General features: G+C 48.9%; 1 protein-coding gene across 3 annotated transcripts; it reads right to left on the bottom strand.

Moving 5' to 3' along the window:
* Window positions 1-283: 283 nt before the first annotated feature.
* Window positions 284-23,600, bottom strand: Dpp3 (dipeptidyl peptidase 3). Of its 3 annotated transcripts, none has more exons than XM_034505529.2 (18): window positions 23,545-23,600; window positions 22,115-22,389; window positions 18,914-19,003; window positions 18,293-18,430; window positions 17,521-17,595; window positions 16,304-16,397; window positions 13,519-13,649; window positions 13,294-13,424; window positions 13,161-13,219; window positions 12,213-12,407; window positions 11,956-12,068; window positions 11,505-11,597; window positions 10,182-10,244; window positions 9,972-10,096; window positions 9,733-9,853; window positions 8,304-8,483; window positions 3,155-3,317; window positions 284-846 (listed from the first exon to the last, which is right to left on the bottom strand). In XM_034505529.2, the coding sequence occupies exons 2-18, from the start codon at window positions 22,382-22,384 to the stop codon at window positions 671-673; spliced, it is 2,217 nt and encodes a 738-aa protein (XP_034361420.1). In that variant the 5' UTR covers window positions 22,385-22,389; window positions 23,545-23,600; the 3' UTR covers window positions 284-670. The 3 variants fall into 3 exon arrangements, with proteins under 3 accessions (XP_034361420.1, XP_076771475.1, XP_076771479.1); XM_076915360.1 differs by lacking the exon at window positions 23,545-23,600 and adding an exon at window positions 23,277-23,298; XM_076915364.1 differs by lacking the exon at window positions 23,545-23,600 and adding an exon at window positions 22,512-23,290.
* Between the last annotated feature and the right edge of the window lie 1,113 nt (window positions 23,601-24,713).

Consider the following 24,713-nt stretch of genomic DNA (forward strand, 5'->3'; position numbering starts at 1 on the left):
TCTCAGCACCCACATGGCAGCTCACAACTCTGTAACTCTAGTTCCAGGGGATCTGATGCTGTTTTCTGGCCTCTGCTGGCACCAGCACACGGGTGGAGAAAATGCCCACATACACACAAATCTTTAAAACATGTCACAAAGGAGAGCTCCAGAACTCATGCTGTTTGTGCCTTCCTTTGGAAATGATATAAAAATCTTATTGTGGACTGGAAGTCAAAAGTGATATACTGTGCCCTCCCCAGGTTTTGAACTGAAAGAGGAAGAAACACACACATTGCAAAGATGGTGGTTGTCATATTTATTTTTCTGGCTATAAAAGTAATACACGCAGAGCGCTGGATTTGGTGAGAATGCTTTGAGCCCTGGCTCTGTCACATGCCACCTGCCGGATCTAGAACAGTCAGTTCTCGGAACTGCCACCTTCCCATTTGGAAAACCAGAGTAGGCACCCTGTTGAGCTCCCGCCATAGATGGCAGTGCAGATTCAGGAACTGAGGACATACGGTAAACTGGAAAGTGCTGACAAATGGAAGGGCTTAGCATCACCACCCTCAGCTGAGGTAGCACCAAAGTCCGAGCTCCTACCCCTCCCCTGACTCCTAATCACACACAATTCAGGGCCACTGATAGCCCTGGTTTGACAAAGAGGGGAGAGACCACACAAATCTTCTCAAGCCTGGCCAGATGGGGCCTCCTGGACCTGGTCCCTCCAGAATCTGGCATCTGCTGTGGCCAGCTGGGTAAGAACCTCCTCCAACTCAGGCCCATCCTCGGGAAAACGCTCACAGAAGGACCGGATGAGACCAGCAGCTGAGGCCTCATACTCTACAAGTTGGACTTCTGAACCTGGGAGGAGATGGAGAGAAAACAGCAGCACAGAAAATGTGGTTACATAGTAACATTCATAGGGGCAGCGAGTTCTGACTGAGCTCTAGGGCACAGAATGTTCAGTGTTCAGGTGTTCAGGCTAGTTATGTAGTTAAGGCATCAGAATAACCCTGTGAGGAAGGCAAAATTACATGGGGGAGACTTAGACTTAAATGAAGTGCCACCTGCTCTCATCCTTCCCTTATGTAAAAATTTAAATCAAGTCTGGCATGGTAGCATACACCATAATCCCAGCACTCAAGGGGCTGGGGAAAAAGGATCATTAATTTTAATTCTAGCCTAGGAAATCCTGGTCTCAAAACCAACCAACATAACCCCAACAACCACTAACAAAAATGACTGATAAAAGCACTATGTAGGGGCTGGAGAGATAGCTCAGGGAGTTAGAGTACTTGTTGCTCTTGTTGAGGACCCAGGCTGCTCTTAGCTTGGCCTCCAGCACCCACATAGTGGCTCACAATCAACTGTTATTCCAGTCCCAGGGGATCCAATCCCCTGGATTGGCTTCCAAGGACACTGCATGCACTGGGTGCACATATACATGTAGGGAAAACACACATCAAATAAATAAATAAATCTGAAATCAATTTTTAAGTGCTATATTAGATCAAACAAGATAGTCTTCAGCCTCTTGAAACTCACAGTGCATCAACTGCTTCATATGTCTAGACCATGGGCAGTTTCCCATCTGCTCTAAGCCTCAGTGCCTTGTGGGTAAAGTGGGGAATGAGCATAGTATCTCTCCTCTTGTGCTATGTGGGGTGCTTAGTAGCAGCTCTGAGCATCTGACGTGTTAAGTGGGCTTGTCACAAGGTCCCTGGATTCTGATGGGAATCGTCCCCTTGACTACTCCTCAGCTGCTCAACCTTTGCACTCTGTGTGGCATGTGGCCCTGAGAGGTAGACAGTAGCTAAGAGTGCAGGCTTCAGGCTAACATGGCCTAAGTCCAAGTCCTGACTCTGTGAAGACCATTGTGTGTATTTCAGTTCCCAGATGAAAACTGGTGAGGGGATATAGTAACCATTCTTCACTGGGCTTGGGGAGTTCATTCTTGAAAAGTTCCTCCCCTCTCCCATACTGGGGATGGAACCTGGAACCTTATTTGGCAGTGCAAAGCATGCTGCCAGTGAGCTACAATTCCAGCCTATTGTGAAAACACTTCACCCAGTACCTAGGGCCTGCAAGTCCTCTACCACCACCATCACCACTACTACCAACTACCGAAGTGCTGGGGGTACAACCCAGGGCCTCTTACATACTGGGCAAATGTTCTACCATGGACCACACCCCAGCTCACCACTACCTTTGAAAACTCCAACCTGTTCCTCAGGTCTGGTTCCTTCCACCACTTCCTCCCAAGACCTTTCTTGGACACTCTGAAGCTACAGATGTGATCTTTATCCAAGTGTTTAGAGCACTGTTCGTATCCTTTAAACATGTGTGATTAATATTTTCATTGAGTTTCATTCCTAATGGGTTCTGAACTATTTCAAAAAATGGCCTCAGTTCTGTCCACTGCTCCATCCCTCAGTGGCCTCCCCTGAACTCCATGGATCAAAGCACAAAGAAAATGAGGCTAGAGATAGGAGACTGAGGGGGTTATTTGAAGAGATTATTTCATGTTGAAGGGCAGGAGACAGCATGTCTCAAGAAGGTGCCATTTAACAGGGACCTGACCAACAAGAAGAATCAGACAAGCACATATTTGAGAGACGCTGTGCCAAGCAGAGGGAACAGTGTGTACAACGCTCTGGAGTAGCCTTGGTGCACTGGAGAGATAGGGCACACAAGGTCCCGGCACCGTGCAGGCAGGGTCAGGGACTCTGAAAATGGAATGTTACTTGAGAAGGGAACGAATGATGCAGGACATCTCCATCCGGACGCAGCTGACTCACACCCTCCTCGGTCCTAGGACCGTGCAGGCCCAGCTCGTGCCGGACTCCTCCTCCCGGGACCTTCAGTCAGGACCCCCCAGGTCTTGGCCTGGTCTCTACGAGCTCCAACTCTGTTGGCCTTCCTGATACCACTTGCTGCTGTTTGAAACTAGTGTACCTGCACACAAGCCCGCGTGTGCGAGAGAGAGAGAGAGAAAGAGAGAGAGAGAGAGAGAGAGAGAGAGAGAGAGAGAGAGAGAGAGAGGCGCCAAAGTTCTGGGCCTGAGGTCTGTCAGGAAGAATGTGGCAGAGGGAGCCCTCCCCAACCAGCACATCATCTGCTCTCTGGAGAGACTTCAGGCAGCTCCACCAAATGGTGTAACATGCGTTACCTTCGAGGCGAGTGTTGGGCTGAACAATAAGCTTCCGGGATTCCTTGCGCAGCAGTACTGTGTCCCGTAGGGTGAGGAAGCACTCTGGGGGGGTGTCAGTGACAGTTGCATAGCCCTCGTACAGGGCCCGCCCTGCAACCACATCCCCTGTGGACTTCAGTACCTGCAGGAAGGAGGAATTAAGTGCATAGGATGGGCACTCACCTTGCATCTACAGGGCTCTGCCAGCAGCCATGGCTTTGTACCTAGCTCTGGATAGGCTGTGCTATGGTTTGTTTTTTATAAAATTTCAGAGGTACAAACCTAATGGCTGCGCTGGTTATGTTGGCACCTATAATCACAGCACTTGGACAGAAGACAGGAAGATCAACAGTTCAGGGCCATCCTTGGCAACATAGGGAGTACAGCCTGAGCTACATACGACTGTCTAAAAAGTCAATAATCAAACATCCTAGATAGCTAATTTTTTTGTTTGTTTGTTTTTTTGTTTTTGTTTTTCGAGACAGGGTTTCTCTGTGTAGCCTTGGCTGTCCTGGAACTCACTCTGTAGACCAGGCTGGCCTCGAACTCAGAAATCCGCCTGCCTCTGCCTCCCAAGTGCTGGGACTAAAGGCGTGCGCCACCACCGCCCAGCGGCTAATTTTTTTTTAAAGATAGTGTCTCAATATATAGAGTAGTCGAGCCTTGAACTCACAAGAGACTTACCCGCTTCTGCCTCCTGAGTGCTAAGATTAAAGGAATGCAGCAGAATGTCTGACAGCTAAATTTTTTCAAAAGGCTAATGCATATTAAGAGGTTGGGCTTTGGGGTTAAGAGATTGCTCAGTGGATAAGAATCACAAGCATGAGTTCAAATCCTTAGCACCCAAGTAAAAAGCCAGGCACTGATATATGGGCCTGTAATCCTAGTACTGAGGGCTGGGGTACAGGAGAGTCACTGGGGTTTGCTGGTTGCCAGTCTCGCTCCAGGTTCAATGAAAGACTCTGTTTCAAGGGAGCACAAGTATATGCCACACATACATCATACACACACACACACACACACACACACACACACACACACACACAAATTAATTTAAAGGAAAAATGGAAGAGGTGGGACTTTTCAGAGCACCCAGGCTCCTCAGCTGTAAATGGGACTAAAGCCTACACAGAGGCAGCTATGGAGGCATCGCCTTTCCCTTCCACGAACAGAGGTTCTACTCTTACATTGTCTCCTCTCAGAGTCTCTCATGCAAGCTCCTGAACTTTGGTTATAGTAGACTTTCTCACTATCATGGACATTGCTCAACTTCTCTTCATGGTGTATACACACCCTTAGGACTGAAGCCCTAGGCTCAATCTCTCACCCCCACCTCCAATTTTGTAGGAGTCTATCCTCTCCTTCCGCTATGCGGACTTGGGTTCATCTATCTCACTTCTTGGTAATATGTTATCTCTTCATACATGTTGATCATCACACCAGCGAGGCAGACCTGGGAGCTCAAACTGGAGAGTTGTCAACATGGACCCCAAAGGAGCCAGTAGCATCAGAAGTGATTCAGGCAGAACAGACTATTGGGAATGGGTTCGAGTACCCTCAATGGATCACAAAATCTGAATGTCTAAGTCTCTAATCAAAAATGGTGTGCTATATTTATCTTCTGGTATAACATATATTAAATCACATTTAGTTTATTACACATTTTAAAAATTTATGCATGTATATGTGTCTGATGTAGGTGCACATGTGTGTTTGGTGTATGCAGAGGAAACCAGAGAAAGGGACTAGCTCCTATTCTATCATTCTCCACATTACTTCCTTGAAATGGAGTTCTCACAAATCTGGAGCCAGAAAGCTCCAACAATCTTCCTACCTCCATGGTGCTGCAGTTATAGGGGTATATAACCAGGCCTGGCTTTTTACATATGGACTGGGGATTTGAACTTGGGTCCTTATGTTTATGCAGCAAGCATTATACCCACTAAGCCATCTCTTTAGCCTTTTTGTGTGTGTGTGTAAGACAGAGCTACCTAGGTTAGCCTCAAACTCATTATGTAGTGAAGGATGACCCTAAACTCCTAATCCTCCAGCCTCCACTCTCAAGTGCTGGGATCACAGTTATGAGCCAACACTTTTATGCAATGCTGAGAACAGGACCCAGGGCTCCATGTACACTACACAAGCACTCTGGCTACTGCCTGATAGCCCAGACCCTTAGATTACTTACTTACTTATTTATTTATTTAGTTTTTTTCGAGACAGGGTTTCTCTGTGTAGCCATGGCTGTCCTGGAACTCACTCTGTAGACCAGGCTGGCCTCAAACTCAGAAATCCGTCTGCCTCTGCCTCCCAAAGGCGTGCGCCACCACCGCCCGACTAGATTGCTTATAATACCCAATGTGATGCTATATAATCAGTCCTTAATCCATACCGTTTAGGAAATGATGACAAGAAAAAAATGTGGATATCCAGTACATACAAGATGACTTTCTGAATATTTGTATGTGTGTGCAGTTGGTTGAATTTATGGATGTGGAACTGGCGGCTCCAGAAAGAGGACCATAGGAATAACAGGAATGAGGGAGTCCCTGGGAGAAACAGAGTTCCATGTCATGTCTGAATGTGGGGCTGCCACAGTTCCAGCCAGCCAGTCACATAGGAACTGAGCCCACTGTTGCCAGACCTTCCAAGAAGCCACAAATACATATTTATACCTAACCTTTGCTAACACCAGTAGGACAAAAAACCAAAACAAAACAAAAAATCCCATGGCTGACACAATAAACAGCTGCATCAGAGATGATGTCATCTTCTGTTTCTATAAAACACTGCTGAGGAGACTGAACATGATGAGGTAAGAGTGCCCTGTATAAGAACCAAACAGAGCCACTCATGGACAGCATGCCTTTATCCCAGCACTAGGGAGACAGAAGCAGGTCAGTCTCTGTGAGTGTGAGCCCATCCTGGTCTACACGGAGACCTGCAGGACAGACAGGGCTATAAAGTGAAACCCTGCTTTAGAAAAAAAAAAAAAATCAGTTGGCTTAGTCTCTACAAGGGGCTGATTCAGTGCTGCCTGGGGGCCGGCAGGTTTGATTCTTATACCGAATGCTCTGCAACAGCATCTTCTATTTGCAGCAAAAATCTCTGACTCATAGAAACGTTGTAGAGATGGTAGAGGAAGCTTCTAGAAGCTGCCAGCCCAGCCTGTCTGCCACCAATTCATCATCAGTCGGCCCAGTACTACCAACTAGATTCCAGAACCCACCCAGTCTGTCTCATTGGCCTGCCCCTTCCTATCTCAGAACCCACCCAGTCTGTCTCATTGGCCTGCCCCTTCCTATCTCAGAACCCACCCAGTCTGTCTCATTGGCCTGCCCCTTCCTATCTCAGAACCCACCCAGGTCTGTCTCATTGGCCTGCCCCTTCCTATCTCAGAACCCACCCAGGTCTGTCTCATTGGCCTGCCCCTTCCTATCTCAGAACCCACCCAGTCTGTCTCATTGGCCTGCCCTTCCTATCTCAGAACCCACCCAGTCTGTCTCATTGGCCTGCCCCTTCCTATCTCAGAACCCACCCAGGTCTGTCTCATTGGCCTGCCCCTTCCTATCTCAGAACCCACCCAGTCTGTCTCATTGGCCTGCCCTTCCTATCTCAGAACCCACCCAGTCTGTCTCATTGGCCTGCCCTTCCTATCTCAGAACCCACCCAGGTCTGTCTCATTGGCCTGCCCCTTCCTATCTCAGAACCCATCCAGTCTGTCTCATTGGCCTGCCCCTTCCTATTTCAGAACCCACCCAGTCTGTCTCATTGGCCTGCCCCTTCCTATCTCAGAACCCACCAAAGACACTGTGTTTCTCATCTAGTGTTTTTCATCCTAATTTACTTTTTTGGTAGTGGAAGGATGAAGCCCAAGGTCTCACATATATTAAGACATACTCTACCTCCAGCCCCTAATTTAATTTTATTTAACTTTACAAACAAGTGTTTTAGTTGGGTGTAACAGTACAAACCTATAATCTCAGCACTTGTGAGGCAGAGGCAGAAGGAAGAGGACACTAGGACAGGAAGACTAGCCTGGTCTAACATAATGAGGTCTGGGCCATCCTGGAATACATGTAAGACTGTCTCAAAATATTTAAAAAAAAAAATTTTCAAAGAAAAAATAATCAAAAATGAAAAACGAAAATCAACAAACAGAGCTGGTGAGCTAGCTCAGCAGTGAGATAGCTCAGCAGTGAGCTAGCTCAGCAGATAAACATGCTTGCTACGCAAGCCTGATGACCTGAGTTTACCCCAAACTCTACATAAAAACCTGAGAAAACCAACTCCACAAATTGTCTCTGACTTCCATATATACACTGTGGCACATGCACAACCCCTCAATCTCTGTCTCTGTCTGTCTCTGTCTGTCTCTGTCTCTCTCTCTCTCTCTCACACACACACACACACAACCCCTCAATCTCTCTCTCACACACACAAGCCCTCAATATCTCACACATAGACACACAGGCACAACCCCTCAATATCTCACACATACACACACACATACACACTTTCAAAAGCAAAAAGACCCCAAACTCCCACACGTTTTACAGAAAGATGATTTAGATCTTTCCTGGAAACAGATGGGCACACAATCACAAGGACTTTAATTCAAGCAATCATAACTTTATGATTTATGTTATGTGAATTGTTGACAACACCCAATAGAGTCCTGTTCTTGTAGAGAGTACTATACCATAAAATCAGGTTTCCTTGTGGAGCTGGAGAGATGGTGCAGTGGTTAGAGCACTCTTCCAGCCGACTGGGGTTTGATTCCCCCCACCCACATGGTGGCTCACAACCATATGGAATCCAGATACAAGGGACTCAATGCCCTTGTCACCACTGCGAGCACCAGGCCTTCCTTTCCTGTCTTGCTCATCATCACACACAGCAGTGTTACTGCCATATAGCCCGTCATGGTCTACAGGTGTCCTGTTTGTTTCCCTGTTTGCTGTCTGCACTCCTTCATGCCCACGTGAGAAACTGCTCATAGCTTATTCTGTCACTAGAAAGACTTGCTGGATGAAGGAACTGTCCAAGAGGTTAAGAGGTATTGACAGGTGGGAGAGAGGGACAGAAAAGAGGCTGGTGGAAGCCAAGACGAGAGACCTGCACATACCTGGAGTCTCCGCAGGAACCGCTCCAAGGCAGGTTTGCCCACCGACCGGATCTTGCTGCGGTCCAGGTGGACACGGGCATCTGGGCGCCCATCAGAGCCTGTGGTGGGAGTGACAGTAACCAGTCCTTCGCCAGCTTCCAGCAAAACCCTCAGGATCACGAACCGGGCCTGCATGTGGGCCTGCCAAGGCAAAGAGGCCATGTGTAGCTGATATTGAGTGCTTGGTGCACAACTTGTGAATGTGTCCGACATGCTAACCATCGGCTGCCATTACCCGTTTAGTCCCTCTTGCCCTCAGGGGTCTGCTCCGTTCACTCCCCTGCCCTCAGTTTCTTCCCTCCTCCTGTGTTCACTGAGGCAGGCTGCCCTATTCCCCCTCATCACTTGCCACGACTCTCAATGCTCCAGACAGCAGCTACCCTGGGTCCCTTCACTAGAGACCTGAAGGACTCTTTCCCAATCTTTTTTGCTCATATGTATGTGCACCACATGTATGCAGTGTCTGTGGAATTCAGAAGAAGATGTTGGATTCCTTGGAACTGGAGTTACAGACAATTTTCTTAGCTGTCATCTGGGTGCAGGAATTGAACCCGGGTCCTCTGGAAGAGCAGCCAGTGCTCATAACCACTGAGCCATCTCTCCAGCCCTCTTTTTTTCTTTTGAGATAGGATCTTGCTATATCACCCAAGCGTCTCAGAAATTTCTGGACCCAGGTAAACCCCCTGTTTTAGCTCCCTAGTAGCTGCAAGGCTTTATACTGTGTACCCCTTGATGACATATACTGACTCCTCAAATGTATTTATTTGATTTTGTTAAAAAATCAAAAGGCCAGCGAAGTGGATTGACAAGTAAAGCATTTGCCGTGCAAACTTGACAACCTGAGTTTGATTCCCAGGACTTAAAATGGAAGGAGAAAACTGGTTCTCCAAAACTGTTTTTGTATACATACATACACACACACACACACACACACACACACACACACACACACACACACAAATAATGTAAGTTAAAAAAAATTAAATCACTGTTGGTTACCATAGTTTCAAACAATATGTTGGCCAGGTGTGATAGTGCACATCTTTAACCTCAGCACTGGAGAGGCAGAGGCAGGTGGATCTCTGTTAGTTCAAGGCCAGCCTGGTCTACAGAGTGGGTTCCAGAATAGCTAGGGCTACACAGAGAAACCCTGTCTGGAAAAGCACAAAACAAAACAAAAAACTGTGACTGAATGGCTGAGTCCAATGGCTAAGAAGGAAGACTACATGAATTTGAATCCTGACTCTCTTCTTCCAGCAGAAATGTGACAGCTTTCCCCACAGTAGAGTCTGGGGTTAGAGTTTAAGTTTATCTGCCTTAGCAGGTACACTTGTCCCATTCCTGCACCCAGAATCCTGTGACCACATGGCAGGCTCCTCCCCTGTCCCACCTGTCGCCAGTTGGCCACCTCTGGGGTGTAGAACTCCAAAGCCAGCAGCCCAGCCCGAACCATGTTGAGCCAGTTCACATAGATTACATCTTCTGCATCAGCTCCCTCAAAGCCAAAGATCCTGGTGGAGCGGAGATTCGGATGATCAGATTAGCCCCAAGCTCCAGTACCCTTAGAGCAGCCCAGTGTGGGCACTCAGCGCACCGCCCCAGCCCACCGCCCCAGCCCACTGTTCCTACTCCAGCACTTGGGGGTTGAGACAGAGGTAGAGGCCCACACTCTCCGCCCGGCACTCTTCGTAGCTGGAGGCAATGGTGCTGAATTTGCTATCCCATGTCTCTCCACTCCGGTACCAGCTCTGGATCTAGAAGGATGACCCAGGACTCAAGAATCAGGGCCTGCCTGTGTCCCCCAGCCCAGCTGCCTGGCTCCACAGAGGGTCTCCTTACCTGCTCCCCAGTCTCTGGGTTAATCACAGTCTCCTGGTCAAAGTTGAAAGCACCTTTCTCATCCTGTAGAAGAAAGGTGAGTGCACGTGGGCTAGGGGACAGTGTCCCTGGGCAGAATCTAAATGACTCAGAAGGATCAGGAAGGGAGAGCTCTGAGGCAACCCTCAGAGCTCTGTGATGCCAACCACTTTCTCAGATCCCTCAGCAGTTAGGGACCACCCACGCACCTCACTGGGGCCCAGACAAGGGAGGGACCACCTGAAACTGTATGGAGAGTCACTCTCCAGAGCTGTGGAAGAGATACCCAGTGTGTGCCAACAAGCTGCTTTTCCCCATGTGCTTCTGGTGCTACCACTTGCTGCCAACATGGCCCTCCCCGCCATGCCAAGCATCTTTCACAGCCACCTCCTAGAGAGGGCTCTATCAACCAACACACATCACCAGTGGGAAAAACGGAGGCTTAGAGACCAAGAGCCCAGATTGGGATCAGCCAGAGTAACCTCTGTGCTTCTTAGATACTGACGTGTTTGCTAAAACCCCACTGTGTGCCAGGGCTTATACCACCTCCTCTTCTTTTCTTCACAGGAGTTCATATGATGGCAGGAAGCTATTCAGATGGGTCCACTGGGGCCCAGCCAGAAGAAAAGACATTATTTAAGGCCATAGCCTGAATAAAAGACTGGATGAGACACCATGCTGGGTGCTGCCCCTTCAGCTGCTCTCTAGATTCTCTTGACTTACCAGGTGCAGCTCCATCCCTACCTCATCCAGGGAGGCAGCCACACCAGTGAGAGCAAGCCCAGCCCAGAACCCCATTCTCACTGATGGTCCTTACTCTCCTAGCCGGGAGCCCGCAAGTCTCCTTGGCATGCTGGAAAGACATGCAGCCTTTCCATGTTACCCAACCACAAGCCAAGGGCTCCAGGCACTGTGGCCAATGGGGAAGAAGTGCTCTGTTCTGGGGAGACAGTCCCTTAAGCAGAGAAGACTTGAATTGACCTGTCTGTGAAATGCTCTAGGAGCCCAGGGAAATGAATGGGTAAACAGGCTTCTCCAAGATAGCTCAACTGGTGGCTGCTGACCGAGAGGGATTTACTGGGCTTAGGCTGGGGAAGCTCCCCTTAAAAGTATGACTCAAGTGACTCTTAGACAGATACCTGGGAGTGGGGGGAAGCAATCTCTGCCACTGCCTGTGCCAAGGCTGCTATCTTTGCACCTTGAGCCTGTACTTTTCCAGATACTGAAGGGAGCCAGGGCTCCCTAGAAATGAATAGCTTCACCTATGGGTGGGGCAGGTCAGGGGTCCCTGCTGGCCCTCCTCACCTGGACAAAGAGCTTGCCGCTGCCGTGGCCCAACAGCTCGTGTAACCCCACCTGCACATCAAAGGATGGCCCCTTCCAGCGGATATACAGGTCCTGTCAAGACAAACAAGGGCCCACTGATCACCACCATCCCACAGAGCACAAAGCACACCAGTCTTCCCAGCAAGGCCCACGTGGGGAGTGTGCTTTCTGGAAGACAAGCTTATTCCATTCCACACATGTGGAGCAACCTGTCTCACCCCCATAGTGACCCAGCAGAAGGACCAGCACAATGACCCTCCACTGCACCCTGTGAGGAAATGGAAGCTCCCCAGTGACAAAGGGTCAGTCACATGGTAGGAAAGTGGCTAGGCCAGAACCAAAGCTAGACTCTGATTTCACCACAGTACTGGTCCACATGCCTTCCCAGACTAGTACAGCCTAGCCCCAGGCTCTGATAGCCAGCGCCCACCTTGTCTTCTTCCTCCAAGAACGTGAGTTTCTCCCGCTTTGTGGCGTAGGCCACAGCCAGCACATTTCCCAGAGACACATTCTTAAAGCCTTCTGTCTGTCTCAGGTCATCATCTAGAAGACAGGGAAGAGAGCTGACAGAGAGAAGGGCAGAGGTCAAGAGGCACTGATAGAAGGCTGAGGGGCAAAGGTGAGTTTGTGGCTAGAAACACATGTGGAGGGGGAGGCGTATAAGCGGAGGGGGGCAGGGGAACTCACAGTTGGGGATGTTGATGCCCGCTGGGATGCCAGAGCCAGCAAAGGTGAGGACATCCAGGGAAGTGAAGTCAGGGGTGAGGAACTTGTCCTTCTCAAAGGCAGGCGGCCAGGGCAGCTCCCTCAGCAGCTGCTCAGCACTGGCGACCAGCCGCTCGAACTTCGCACTCATGGCCTTGTTGACCATGGCCACGAAGCCTGTGGGGAGGAGGCGGGGCTGTGGTTTGGCAGCATCCTGGGATCCCACTGCACCTCCCCAGTTCCTCCACGCATCACTTTTATACTGAACACAGTGGTCTGCAGCAGCCTAGCCCCAAGCCCCAGGCCCCAGGCAGGAAAACAACAGGCCCTATGTACTGCTGGCACTCTCCCTCCTCCTGCCAGGCTCATCTCTGGATTTAGCAACTCCATATCCAGCCTCTTTACACAGAATGAGGAGAACGAGCGTAGGAGGAGACCAGTCTGAGCCCTCCAGCAATGACTTGCCTGTGGGATGATGACTAAGGCAGTCTGCTGTCAGCTAGGGATGGAAGCTATCCCCCCCCCCATCAGTCTCATAGGCGTGGCATACCCACTCCTGCCTGCTGAGCATATCACTGCCCAGGACCCTGTGATGCTCAGAGGTCTGACCACTTACTCGGCTTATGGTCACAGAATGGGTAATGAGCTAAGAAATCATGTTTGCCTGTATCCTGAGAGACTTGTCAGGTCAGCCACAAAAGACATAAGAAGCCAAATGACTCAAAGTCAGGGTAACTGGGCTCAGGTGCCACTATGGTAAATCCTCAGGTTAACTCTGTACTCACAGTGCCTGGGAGATTGTGAGTAAACTGTCCCAGGCTGCTGTTATTACTTCTAGGAGGAAGGACAGAACCCTCAAGGAAGAATGGGAGAGTGAACTTGGACCTGTGCAAAGGGATGTCCACCAAACCTCCCTCTACAAGAAGTTACCTTCAAACTCTCCTCGGGAGCCAAAGGGGTCACGGTAGCTCTCAATGAAGCCAATGTAACTAGAGGAAAAAAGAGAGATGAAGGCAACCTGGCAGAAGGCATGGATGGAGGGGAGCAGAGGCTGGTACCTCACCTCTCCACAATGGGGCCTTTGTCCTGAATCCAGAAGCGGGAGCCCCTCTTATGGGCCTCAATGGAACCCTGGGTGAAGCTCTCCACGTACTGGGCCAGCATTTGCTCCTGGTGGCTGTTGGCTGCATAAGCCTAGAGGTGAAAAGAGCTTTGGTCAGTCTTGGATCATCTATCTTTGCTGCCCAGAGGGGTTTTGAGTGGACCCCCAGTCTCCAGCCAGCCCTACCTTAGCTTTCTCCAAGTGTTCTACCACCTTCTGGAGGATGGGGCCATAGTCTCCCCGGGTGACCTGGAAATGGTTTCCCTGGAACTCATAGCTCTTCAGCTTGGAAGTCAATTCAGAGTCGAGAGCAGGGTCTAAGGAACGAGGCACATTCAGGGAAAGGCCAGTATAGGACTAGGGCACCTCAGCAGGGTTTTGCTCTGGCCCACTAAGAACTTTAATGGTTCCCCATTGTCAACAGTAATTAGGGTAAATTCTCCTCTTCAAAAATGCATATATTAGAGGCTGGGGATGTGGCTCCATTGACAGAGTGCCTGCTTAACATGCAGAGCCCCAGATTTGATACCTAGCACTGCATAAACCAGGTATGATGGTGCACACCTGTAATCTTGACACTTGGGATGTGGAGACAGGATTACACTGAGCTTGAGGCCAGCCTGAGCTAGAGTAAGACCTTGTCTCAAAACTTACAGGGGCAGGAGAAATGGCTTAGAGTGTACAGATTCTAACCATCAAGCCTGACAGCCTGAGTGCAGTCCCTAGGTCCCCCACAGGGTGAAAGGACAGAATCAACTTTTGTAGATCATCCTCTGACTTCTATTTCAGGACATTTGTGTACAGGCTAAATGTTAAGAAAGAGGGAGGAGGGAGGGAGGGAGGGAGGGAGGGAGGGAGGGAGGAAGGAAGGAAGGAAGGAAGGAAGGAAGGAAGGAAGGAAGGAAGGAAGGAAGGCCGGACGAACCACCAGCAGAGTACGGTCCTGCATACAACACCACCATTGGTTGAGGTAGATTAGGAAGAGGAGTTCAAGGTCATCTCAGATACACACTCAAGATCATCTCAGATACATACACAATGAGTTTAGGGTGGCCCCAAAGATTGTAGAAGACATTGTCTCAAAAAAACAAAAACAAAAAACAAAAAAATAATCTCTACAAAACCCCAATACTGCAGCCGAGTAGCATTACATGTGTTTAATCCCAGCACTAGGGAGGCAGAGGCAGGAGGATCTCTGTGAGTTCAAGGCCAGCCTGGTCTACACACTGAGTTTCAGGCTAGCCTGTCTCCAAAAATATAAAACAAACAAGAAAAGTCCAATACTCCATACATACCAAGAGTTATGATGGGCAGATCTCTGAGCCCAAGGCCAGCCTAGTCTACAGAGTTCTAGGACAGTCAGGGCTACACAGAGAAACTATGTCTTGGGGGATTGGGGTAGGGAACACATTTTATTCTTGCAAAAGACCCAGGTTCAGTTCCCAGAACCCACATCTGGCGTCTCACAGCCATCTGTAACTCCAGTCCCACAGGATCTGACACCCTCTCCTGGCCTCAAGCATCTGCAAATACGTGGTATACATAAACTCAGGCACATACTATACATATAAAAATAAATCTTCACAAAGAAAACAGAGGAAGAAATCAATCTTTGAAAGAAAAGAATAAAAAAAGTCATATCATCAAAAACTATGAGAGCTGAGTGTAACTGGGGAATAGAAGCCAGTGACAGGAGTTTGTGTGAGACAAGGAAGGGACTGCTAGCCAAGGGCGACCGACACTGCGGCAGTCTTCTAGAAGCTGGAGGAGGAACGCTTTCTAGTATGTGGAACAGAATCCAGGGCCTTGAGCACCTGAGGTCAGCACTCCACCCTTGATCCACATTCCCAGTCCCAAAGCCACCCCTGGCCACTGTCCATCCCTGCAATCCATGCTGTGAGCACTGGATCTATTTCAGCATCCGCTGCAGCCCGAGCCCCCTCTGGACCTGTGTCCCTTTTCTTTCTTTCTTTTTTAAAGATTTGGTTTTTTTTTGTGTGTGTGTGTATGTATGTATATATATGTATATATGAATATATGTATGTGTGAGTGTACACACACACACACATGCACCACATTCATGTCTGGTACCTAGGATACTGGTAACCTAACCCGGGAAATGCTCTTAACTGCTGAGCCATCTCTCTAGCTGCTGTGTCCCATTTTTTGTCAAAACAGACTTTGTGCTGTCCCTAAGTCTTGCTATCATTCTGTTGCAGCCCATACTGTCCCTCTGTCTGGAGTGCATACGGCACGTTCATTTACTATACGGCCCACATCTCCACACTGAGTACCTGAGTATTACCAAGCACTGGGCACTGGGAAAGACTCTGACGGGAAGACTGACGGAATCACATAGCCCATTCTAGCAGAGGGCTTCTCATTAAGACACAGACCAACAAGGACACTCGTGGGATTGCTGGATGGATCCCTGAAATGGAGCCATCCACAACCAGCTGCAGAACGAAGAGTGTCTGGCTAGGTAAACAAGATGGGCTCATAGCTGTTCTGGGCAGAAAGTAAACAACAACCTGTGTAAAGACTTGGTGATGAGACGTAGGAACCAGGAGCTGTAGAACGCGGCTAGAGCTGAGTGCTGGAGGTGTGGACTGACTAGGGATGTGGCTGGGTGAAAATGAGCGAGCAGAGGGTAACACAGAGGCCTAAATATATTCACTCTCCTTGCTTTATAACAGGTCACTGCTGCCACTCTGTGTCTGAGTGAGTGAGGACAGGCTAAGTTCACTCTGGGGTAGGCTTGATAGCAGTTAGAGCCAACCAGAGACCCATGTCCACCCACAAGTATTGGCTCACATTAATAAAGGACTCTGGAGAGTTGAGAGCCACTCTTTTGCTGTATGAAGAAAGAACTAACACCAAAGAAATCTTTCCCACTGGAACAACTAGGCTGCTGGCCTGAGCCACCTGAATCATTAGGTAGCCAACATTGGACATTAGGGCCTGAGCGCACCTGTGTTGAGTACTGAAGCCAGTCGCACCTCATAGTGGGACTTCCCTTCCTGGCCAACCACCTTGAAGAGCCGTGTGTTGTATGCGCTGAGGTTCTAGAAAAAACAAAAACAAACAAAAAACAGAGCAGGGTTTGGAGGATGGTGGCATCAAGGAGACTGAGGAGAGTGGAGGGGTGGCCACGCCAGGACAGTGAGACAAAGTAGGCTAGGGCCTCTCTGAGGAACCTTCCTAAGCTCACAGGGAAGGGCAAGGGATGACTGCCATGCAGTGTACCACACACTAAATGCTAACTTAAAAAAAAAAATGATGGGAACACGTCTTTAATCTCAGCACTCAGGAAGCAAAGGCAAGCAGATTTCTGTGTGTTCAAGGCCAGCCTGGTCTACATAGTGAGACCTTGTCTCAAAAAAACTAAGATAATATAATATACTAGGGCTGAGAGGTGGCCCAGCAGTAACAAGCGCTTACTGTACTGCTCTTGCAGAGGACCCAGCTTTGGTTCCCAGCACATAAACAGGGGTTCACAACTGTCTCTAACTCCAGTCTCAGATCAGCCATGGGCTCTGACAGGCAAGGGTGCACATTACATACTTCAGGTACACACACACACATACACACACACACACAAACACATCACACACACAAATACCATACCACACATCACATACCACATCTCACACACTAAAGTAAACGGACTTTCTAAATTAAAAAATATGTATCTAGGGGCCCACACATGGGCCACAGTGCTTGCGTAGAGGTCTCAAGAGTTTAAAGAATCAGTTCTCTCTCCATCATGTAGATCCCGGAAGACCAAATTCATGTCATTGGGCTTACTGGCAAGCACCTTTGCCCACTGAGCCATTCACCAGCCCCATGAGCACTAATGTTCACAAGCCTGACAGTGTGAGGCACAGAACCACCTCAGTTAACTCCCAGCTGTGTGAAATGGACTTGGGAAACAGCCACATAGTTGTCATGTGGCTGAGGAACACAGGACAGGGTGCATGCATCCTGGCACATGTGTGACATCTATCTTTCTGATTGGCACAGGCTTACCTCACGCACAAAGAATCCTTAAGTCTTTTCCTTCTCAAGGACCCAAGGTACCCATATGTCTTTGAGTTCAAGCTGGGACCCAAGATCAGGTGGCAGTGGTGAAGGGGTGGGGACAAGAAGCCCCATCAAACTAGTGTCCCAAATTGCCAATTCTCAAACCTGAGAGTCCAGAAAGTCTTGGGCCAACTTAGCATCTTCCATGGTACAATCCCCAGAGAAATAGGTGGTGACTCCCTGTTGGGGAAGACACAGTGAAAGAGAAGGTATGTGGAGAGACAAGAGACTGGAGATATTGAGAGCACAGGGTAGACCCTATGAGGCAGCTGACGGCTTCCCGCCTAGGCTCTACATGTCCTCCCTGCACCTCTCTCTACCCTGTCCCATCTATTTATAGGCAGAAAGGTTGTAAAACAGATTTTCAATCTTAGACATTTTCAATATTTTCTTCTTTGAGACCAGGTCTCACTATGTAGCCCCACACTGGCCTCAAACTCACACCCAACATGACTCACCCTCCTGAGGGCTATGATTACAGACAATTACAGGTATGTGCCACCATGCCTAACTCAGTCTTTCCTCCACCCATCCTCTCTAGCTGACCCACCCATAAGGCTTACCACAGCTTCCTCCCACACAGCCCAACCAACCTCTAGAGGCAGGGACCCTTGATCCCCCCACATCATTCTCTCCTAGACTCCCTTCTCCTCCCAGTTCTTCTCACCTTCCCTCTTTGTACACCCACATCCTGCCAGGACAGACCTGGAAGAATATTCTAGAAACATTCCGTCCAGTTCTCTGTGGTGCCAAGTGGCTTTAGCTTGACAGTAGGGGGAGGAGCCTCCTGTCTCCCATCATCAGCTGCCCTTCCATGCATACCAAGCAGCCTCAAGGATGCCTCCACTTTACCAAGTTCTTGGAGGGTGGGACTTACCTCCTTCCCCAGACCAAGATGTCGAAGCCTTGGTTCCAGGGAGAACATAAGCTCCCCACAGGTCTGCCAAAGGCTCCTGACTTCTTCTGGCTGCTGTTGTGCAGCCTTACTTCCCAGGATCACACGTTCCAGCTTTTCCTGCAAGGAGAAAGTCATTGCTCTAGCCACATGTCCTTCAGACTCCCAGAGCCTCCCTCTTCTTGAACCTAAGACCTCCTAGTATAGTCCAGGGAACAGCAGCAGCAGCATCAAGCCCTGGGAAGAGCTGACCCTCAGACTACCACAGAACTACTCATCAGACATTGCATTCAACATTGGCAGGGCACTTGTACAGGCGTTAACATCTGAGGAACCACGTGCATGGATCTGCCTATTCCCAGTGATGACCAGCAGGTGTCACAGTTCACATTTGCACAACCTACAGTTGCTTGACTCTCAGATCATCAGTCTGAAAGGACTGTGCTTTTCCATTATGTGTTCACCTGGAGACACTGAGGGACACCACAGTCATAGTGCCCCAGGGACAGGGCTATGGGTCCTCCTGCACTTTTGACTCCAAGGGTCCCTTGTTTATTCTCAACCACAGCCCACTGCTGCCTCCTGACACCCTCCCCAACTCACCTTGGGCAGGTTAGGAACAAACTTGGTGTCACCAAAGGACTTATAGTTGCCCATGTTGGAGTAGACCCCAGCAGCATAGACCAGGAATGCCTGGGGAGTGGAGACAACATGGTATCAAACATGAGACTACTCCCTTTTCCCTTTCAGGAAAAGGTCCACCATTTTACCCCCAGGGCATACCAGCGTGGGAGAGGCTGAGAAGTCACAGGGCAAAACCCTGATCCCAGGCAGCCCCAGTGTGGCCGAATTTGTGATCACAGATGATTTTTACCCCTACCCTACTGGGTAGCCAAGTCAGTTTCAGTAGCTACCAAACACACCCACCTAGGCTGGTGACAGCAAGAAGCTGCCTCCCACAGCTCCAAGGGTAGGCATGTAAGCTGGCAAGGCCAGTCAGGGAATCGCCTTCTCTTACTATAGGCTGACTAACAGTCAGCTGCCCAGTTATCACCAGGTCTAGATGCTCTATTACCGGAATGGCTTGAGAAAACTGAGAGATGAAGAATACATCTCAAGACAGCGACCAGCAGGTGAGTCCAACTGCTCCTAAAGCCTCCACTAGCCCTGGACCTTGTGATTATGTGAGATAATAATTCTCTCCCCCTCCTTCTCCTCCTCTTCTTCCTCTTCCTCCTCTTCCTCCTCCTCTTCTTCTTCTTTTCCTCTCTCTCTCTCTCTCTCTCTCTCTCTCTCTCTCTCTCTCTCCAAGGTCTCACTGTGTATTACTTACTAGCTATTCTGGAATGTACTACATAGACCAGACTGGCCTGTAACTCACAGAGATTTGCCTCCGTCTGCCTCCAAGCGATTCAATCACAGGCATATGTCACCACACTAGGCTCATTATTCTCTTTAGGGCACTTTGTAGTGGGTCTCTGCTACTTACCAACAAAGGCATCCCACTGAAAATAGTTAACTTGGGTTGTACTTCCTACCTACAGGCATTTGTACAGAGATTTGCTCTTTTTAACATTAGACCAAGGCCCAGAGACAGGACGCAATAAGCAAAAATTCTAAAGACATGGAAGAAATAGTAACCTTGGCTCAGAAATAAACAATCGGATCAATTTCTTCACCTTAGAGAAAACCAGGTCACATTCCTATATACTCCTAGTGGGAATATAACGTGTTGAACCATTTCTTTTTTTTTTTTTTTTTTTTTTTTTTTTGGGTTTTCGAGACAGGGTTTCTCTGTGTAGCCCTGGCTGTCCTGGAGCTCACTCTGTAGACCAGGCTAGCCTCGAACTCAGAAATCCACCTGTCTCTGCCTCCCAAGTGCTGGGATTAAAGGAGTGCGCCACCACCACCCGGCTAAACCATTTCTTAATAAAAGGGTCTCGCTACATAGGCCTGGCTGGTCTTGAGCTATGTAGATCAGGCTGGCCTTGAACTTAGAGAGATCCTCCCACACCTGATTCCAAAGTGTTAAAATTAAAGGTGTGCACCACCACACGTGGACTTAGAAGATAATTTAACAGAATCAAATCATTATAAATCAGAGCCTTCAACCCAGCATTTCTATTTCTACAAACAGTTCCCACTCACATATTTATATAAGAATGAGCATGGTGGCATTGTTTGCAAAAAAAAACTAGAAACCATCTATAATGTCCAGCATTAAAGAGAGAGAGAGAGAGAGAGAGAGAGAGAGAGAGAGAGAGAGGGAGAGAGGAAGAGGCAAGCGGATATCTTTGAGTTTGAAGCCATCCTGATGTATAGAGCAAATTCCAGAACAACCGGGGTACATGGAGAAACTCTGTTTTGAAAAACTAAAAAAAACAAAAGAAAAGAAAACAAACAAAAACCCAAACACTAATTTGATTACAATGTACACTGCTTTAGAGTGATTCACAGCCAATAAAAGGAAATGGAAATTCTCCAGGACACAGAAATCTGCAAAATGGGAAGTGTACAGGACACTGAGAACATGATGCGAAAGGTCAAACAGGGTCGGGGAGAGGCTTCAGTGGGAAAGAGCACTTTCCGTGCAAGCATGGCAGCCTGAGTCTGAATACACAGCACTCACAAAAAAAAGTCAGGCATGCCACGCACACGTCACCTCAGCACTGGGAAGGTGGCCGTGTACACAGGCCATCAGGGAACTTGATAGCCAGCCAGTCAGCCTCACCAGAGCAAGCTTCAGGTTCACTATAACACCCTGTTTGAGGACTGAAGAGATGGCTTAGTAATTGAGAGCTCTTGGTGAGGACCCAAGTTCAGTTCCCAGCACCCATGTCAAGTGGATCCTATGCCTCCTGCCTCTATGGGCAATGTGCACTGACACACATGTCCACATAATAAAACACAGCTTTGTAAAAGAGATCCTGTTTCAAGAGAGTATATTTCTCTTCTGGTAGCTATGTTTGATACTTGCACATATACATACAAGACTGTCATTTTACATTTAAAAAATGTAAGTTAAGCTGGGCAGTGGTGTGCACCTTTAATCCCAGCACTTGGGAGACAGAGGCAGGTTGATCTCTGTGTTCAAGGCTAGCCTGGTCTATAGAGTGAGTTTCAGGTAAGTTAAATGGGGGCTGATATAATGTGCACATACAAGTATCAGTATCCAATGCACTCACACAGAATAGAAAAGGACACAGCCACAGTGCCTACCTCTAAAGAGATTGCACATGTGTGACCTTTTGTATTTTGTAAGTTTCTGAACTACAGCAATGTGCTAAGATTTAATTATGTTATTTGGCCAATATATCCACAGACAAAAACTAAGAGACAAACAGAACATGCTACCTAGGTCCCTCATAACCCCCCTGATATCTACCCAGGCTGTCTTCCTCTGTCCCTCAGTATTAGGTGTACAATCATGGCGGACTGCCAAGAACTATGGAACTGAGGCTGGCCTCAAACTCACAGCAATCCTTCTGCCTCAGCCTCTCAAATGCAGAAATTGAAGGTGTGTGCCACCATGCCTGGCTTGCTTCCATGTGTCATGAAGCAGGCACTGTTCTAAGTAGGTCACCACAATACTAAGGGCAGACCATGTGCATATTCTATAGAAGATAACAAGCCCGAAGCTACAGGTGTGTGTGTGTGTGTGTGTGTGTGTGTTTGTGTGTGTTTGAACTAGCATCTTTTAGTCTAATCTTCTACCTAGGTAGAGAGATCTATGACCCATGATCCTGGTCCTTCACACCCTTCTAGAAGCCCCTCAGGAAACCAGGCTGGCCTGTGAGAACTGACCTGATACTCTTCTTCAGTAAGACCCTCAGCCAGGGCGTGCTGTCGTAGCTGGTCAGGGTCCTGGGCACGGAAGAGGCGGCTAAGCAGAGCATAGATGTAGGGTGCTTCAGGGGATGTCTGGAGCAGCACAGCCAGGCCTCCATACCAAGCGGCTCTAGACAGGTGATGGGCATAGAGGCGCTCTGTGGGTGACAGCAGGCGGAATGCCTCACGGCAGTCCAGGCTAGACACACCGATATCATTGGGCAGGATGTACTGGGTATCTGCCATGAGCCCTGTAAGAACACATCAGTCATCTCAGAGAACACACCATCTTCACATCTGCCCTGAAATCTCATGAGCTAACTAACTTCTTCCACCCAAAAGCCCAGGAGGGAATAATGTAGCACATATTCACCTGAAATGCTAAAATCCAAAGACTCAAATAGTGGGCCAGCTTTGGCCTGTGGCCTCTTGGACTGAAAAGTCTGAAATCCAACTACCTCATATTATAGATGGGGAAACTGAGGCTCAAAGATGCCAAGCATATGAAGGAAGAACCAGCAGAACAGAGCCTCCCAGCCCCGGCCACTCTTTGTCTCATCTCCACCTGCTCAGACTTCCTAGTCTCTGTTCCCAGCACCTCTAGCTCATCACAACTGCTGACAAGGGCTTCATGTTGGTCATCCACCCACTGTTCCAACCCTGCTCCACCAAAGGGTCTAAAACCTAAGCCAGCTGCTTCACTTTCCTGCATCCCTCTTTCCTCCGCTGTAAAACTGATTGTGACTACGACACCAAGCTCAACAGCTAGGTATGAAAATTAGAAAAGGCCTTTCCAGGACAGGGCTGTAACGCTATTGGTGGAGTTTGTCTAGCCAACAGCCAAGTCCTGGGTTAGATTCCAAAGCCAGTCTGGGGTACATGAAACCCTGTCAAAAAATAAGTAAATCAAAAAAGAGCAACGATGCTTCTTCCCAGCTTTTCCTTCCCAGCATCTGCCCCGGTCTCATCTCTTTCTTCAGCCCTTCATTATCCCGTTTTCTTCTGTTGCTCTGTTGGGAAGCCATGAAGGTCACAACCCATTTTCCAGATAGAAACCATATGACACTTGGAAAGCAAGCAACTTATCCAGAGCTTTACAGCCCCGTTGGGACTAAGGGAATTCCGAACCCGAACCCACCACATTCTCCACGCTCCGCCCCTATGGACTCGTTTCCACCCTCCGTTCTCCTTATTCACGAGGCTCCGCCCCATCTACCCCTTCGCTCGGAAAGAGGTGTTAACTCTTTCCTGCCTGGAAATTCTCCTTGCCCGAAAGCTCGGAGAGATTTGGAAGAGGCACTGAAGGGTGGACAGAAAGAGGATGATCTTGCATGCACAGCCTGGCCTAGCTCTGATCTCCTGAAGATGACACATCGTGACCCTAAAGCCAGGGCGCTATACCTCACCTGCTGCAGCTGCTCCGTTCGCAAACTCACTTCCTGCTTCCGGCTCCCCGCCCCATTCATTGGGACACAAGCCCCACCCCCACCGACCAATAGTCTGACCCCAGCGATCAGACGGGCAGCAGCTACAGCCAGTAGAGAAACCGAAGACAGCACCTCCCCTCATCTCCTCCCCGCCCCTAGGCGCTACGGGTGGTGCTTGCTTGCGAGTACCCTGAGGCCTTGGCCTTTTGTCTGCTGCCCTTCACCGCACTGAGTTGCGAAGGGCGGTGGTTGGTGAAGTAGTTAGAGTATCTTGGTACCCCGCGAGGTTGCTGCCGGTGCCGACAGAGGCTCTGAACTGACAAGGTCCCCAAACATAAGGTTCTCTATACATCGGGAGCCTCAGCACATGTAACTGGGAACCTGCTCTCTGGGATTTCAACCTTCAGTGTCCCTCCCCTGGGTTTGGCAGTTAGCAACCTCCACGTAGAGAGAGAGAAGAGTAAAACAATGTAGATCCCCTTCTCTCTGGATTTAGGGTTTGGGGATGCTATTTGGAGACTACAAAGCTCTTGTAAAGAGCTTTTCCAGAGTAAGAGAAGGACTATGAATAGTAGTCCCACCCACCAGGGGTGCAGAAAATGCTACAGGTAACTGCACTGGATCGCCATAGACCTGGAACTAGTCCTTAAAACATTGGGAGCCCCAGTTTCCTCAACACATGCAAAGTCGAGGCTAGCTGGTAGCTGGCATTTTCTTAGTGTGGCCATTTGCCAGTTAGAATTAAAAAAGTAGTCTTCGGTGACTCGAGAGCAGCACAGGATGCAGGCAAGCATGTTATCCACTCTTGGTAGTCAGGGAGGTGTCTTTCTGGGTGCCCTGTGGCTCTTGAAGACACCTGCTGACTGACTTGGTAAGCACTGCAAAGAGCTTGGGACCTGACTTAGGTTGTCCATGGTCAAATTAGATGTCTGTCTCCTACCAGCTGTGTGACATTAGATGGGTCACTTCTCTTACTCTGGAACACTGTCAGCTTTACTTCAGGACTAATAAGTGAGTCTACTCCAAGGGATGGGCAACCATCAAGAGGTAGTGCTACCCCCTAGGGTTGTGTAGGAGGTAGTGTTTTGGGACTGAAATCCAACACACCTTCCTTACCATCCATATTTATAGGGAGGGCCCAGTGCAAC

Source organism: Arvicanthis niloticus, chromosome 1 (assembly GCF_011762505.2).
Source record: "Arvicanthis niloticus isolate mArvNil1 chromosome 1, mArvNil1.pat.X, whole genome shotgun sequence".
Taxonomy (NCBI): Eukaryota; Metazoa; Chordata; class Mammalia; order Rodentia; family Muridae; genus Arvicanthis; species Arvicanthis niloticus.

Bases quoted from the DNA above. Each gene is read 5' to 3' on its own strand.
- Dpp3 (XM_034505529.2), bottom strand. From the start codon at position 22,384: ATGGCAGATACCCAGTACATCCTGCCCAATGATATCGGTGTGTCTAGC. The intron at 11,598-11,955 runs GTGGGCGCTGGC...TTGTCTTGACAG, and splicing joins TCTTGGAGGAAGAAGACAAG to GACCTGTATATCCGCTGGAA. The intron at 9,854-9,971 runs GTAGGAACAGTG...CCGCTCCACCAG, and splicing joins CTCAACCCCCAAGTGCTGGA to GATCTTTGGCTTTGAGGGAG.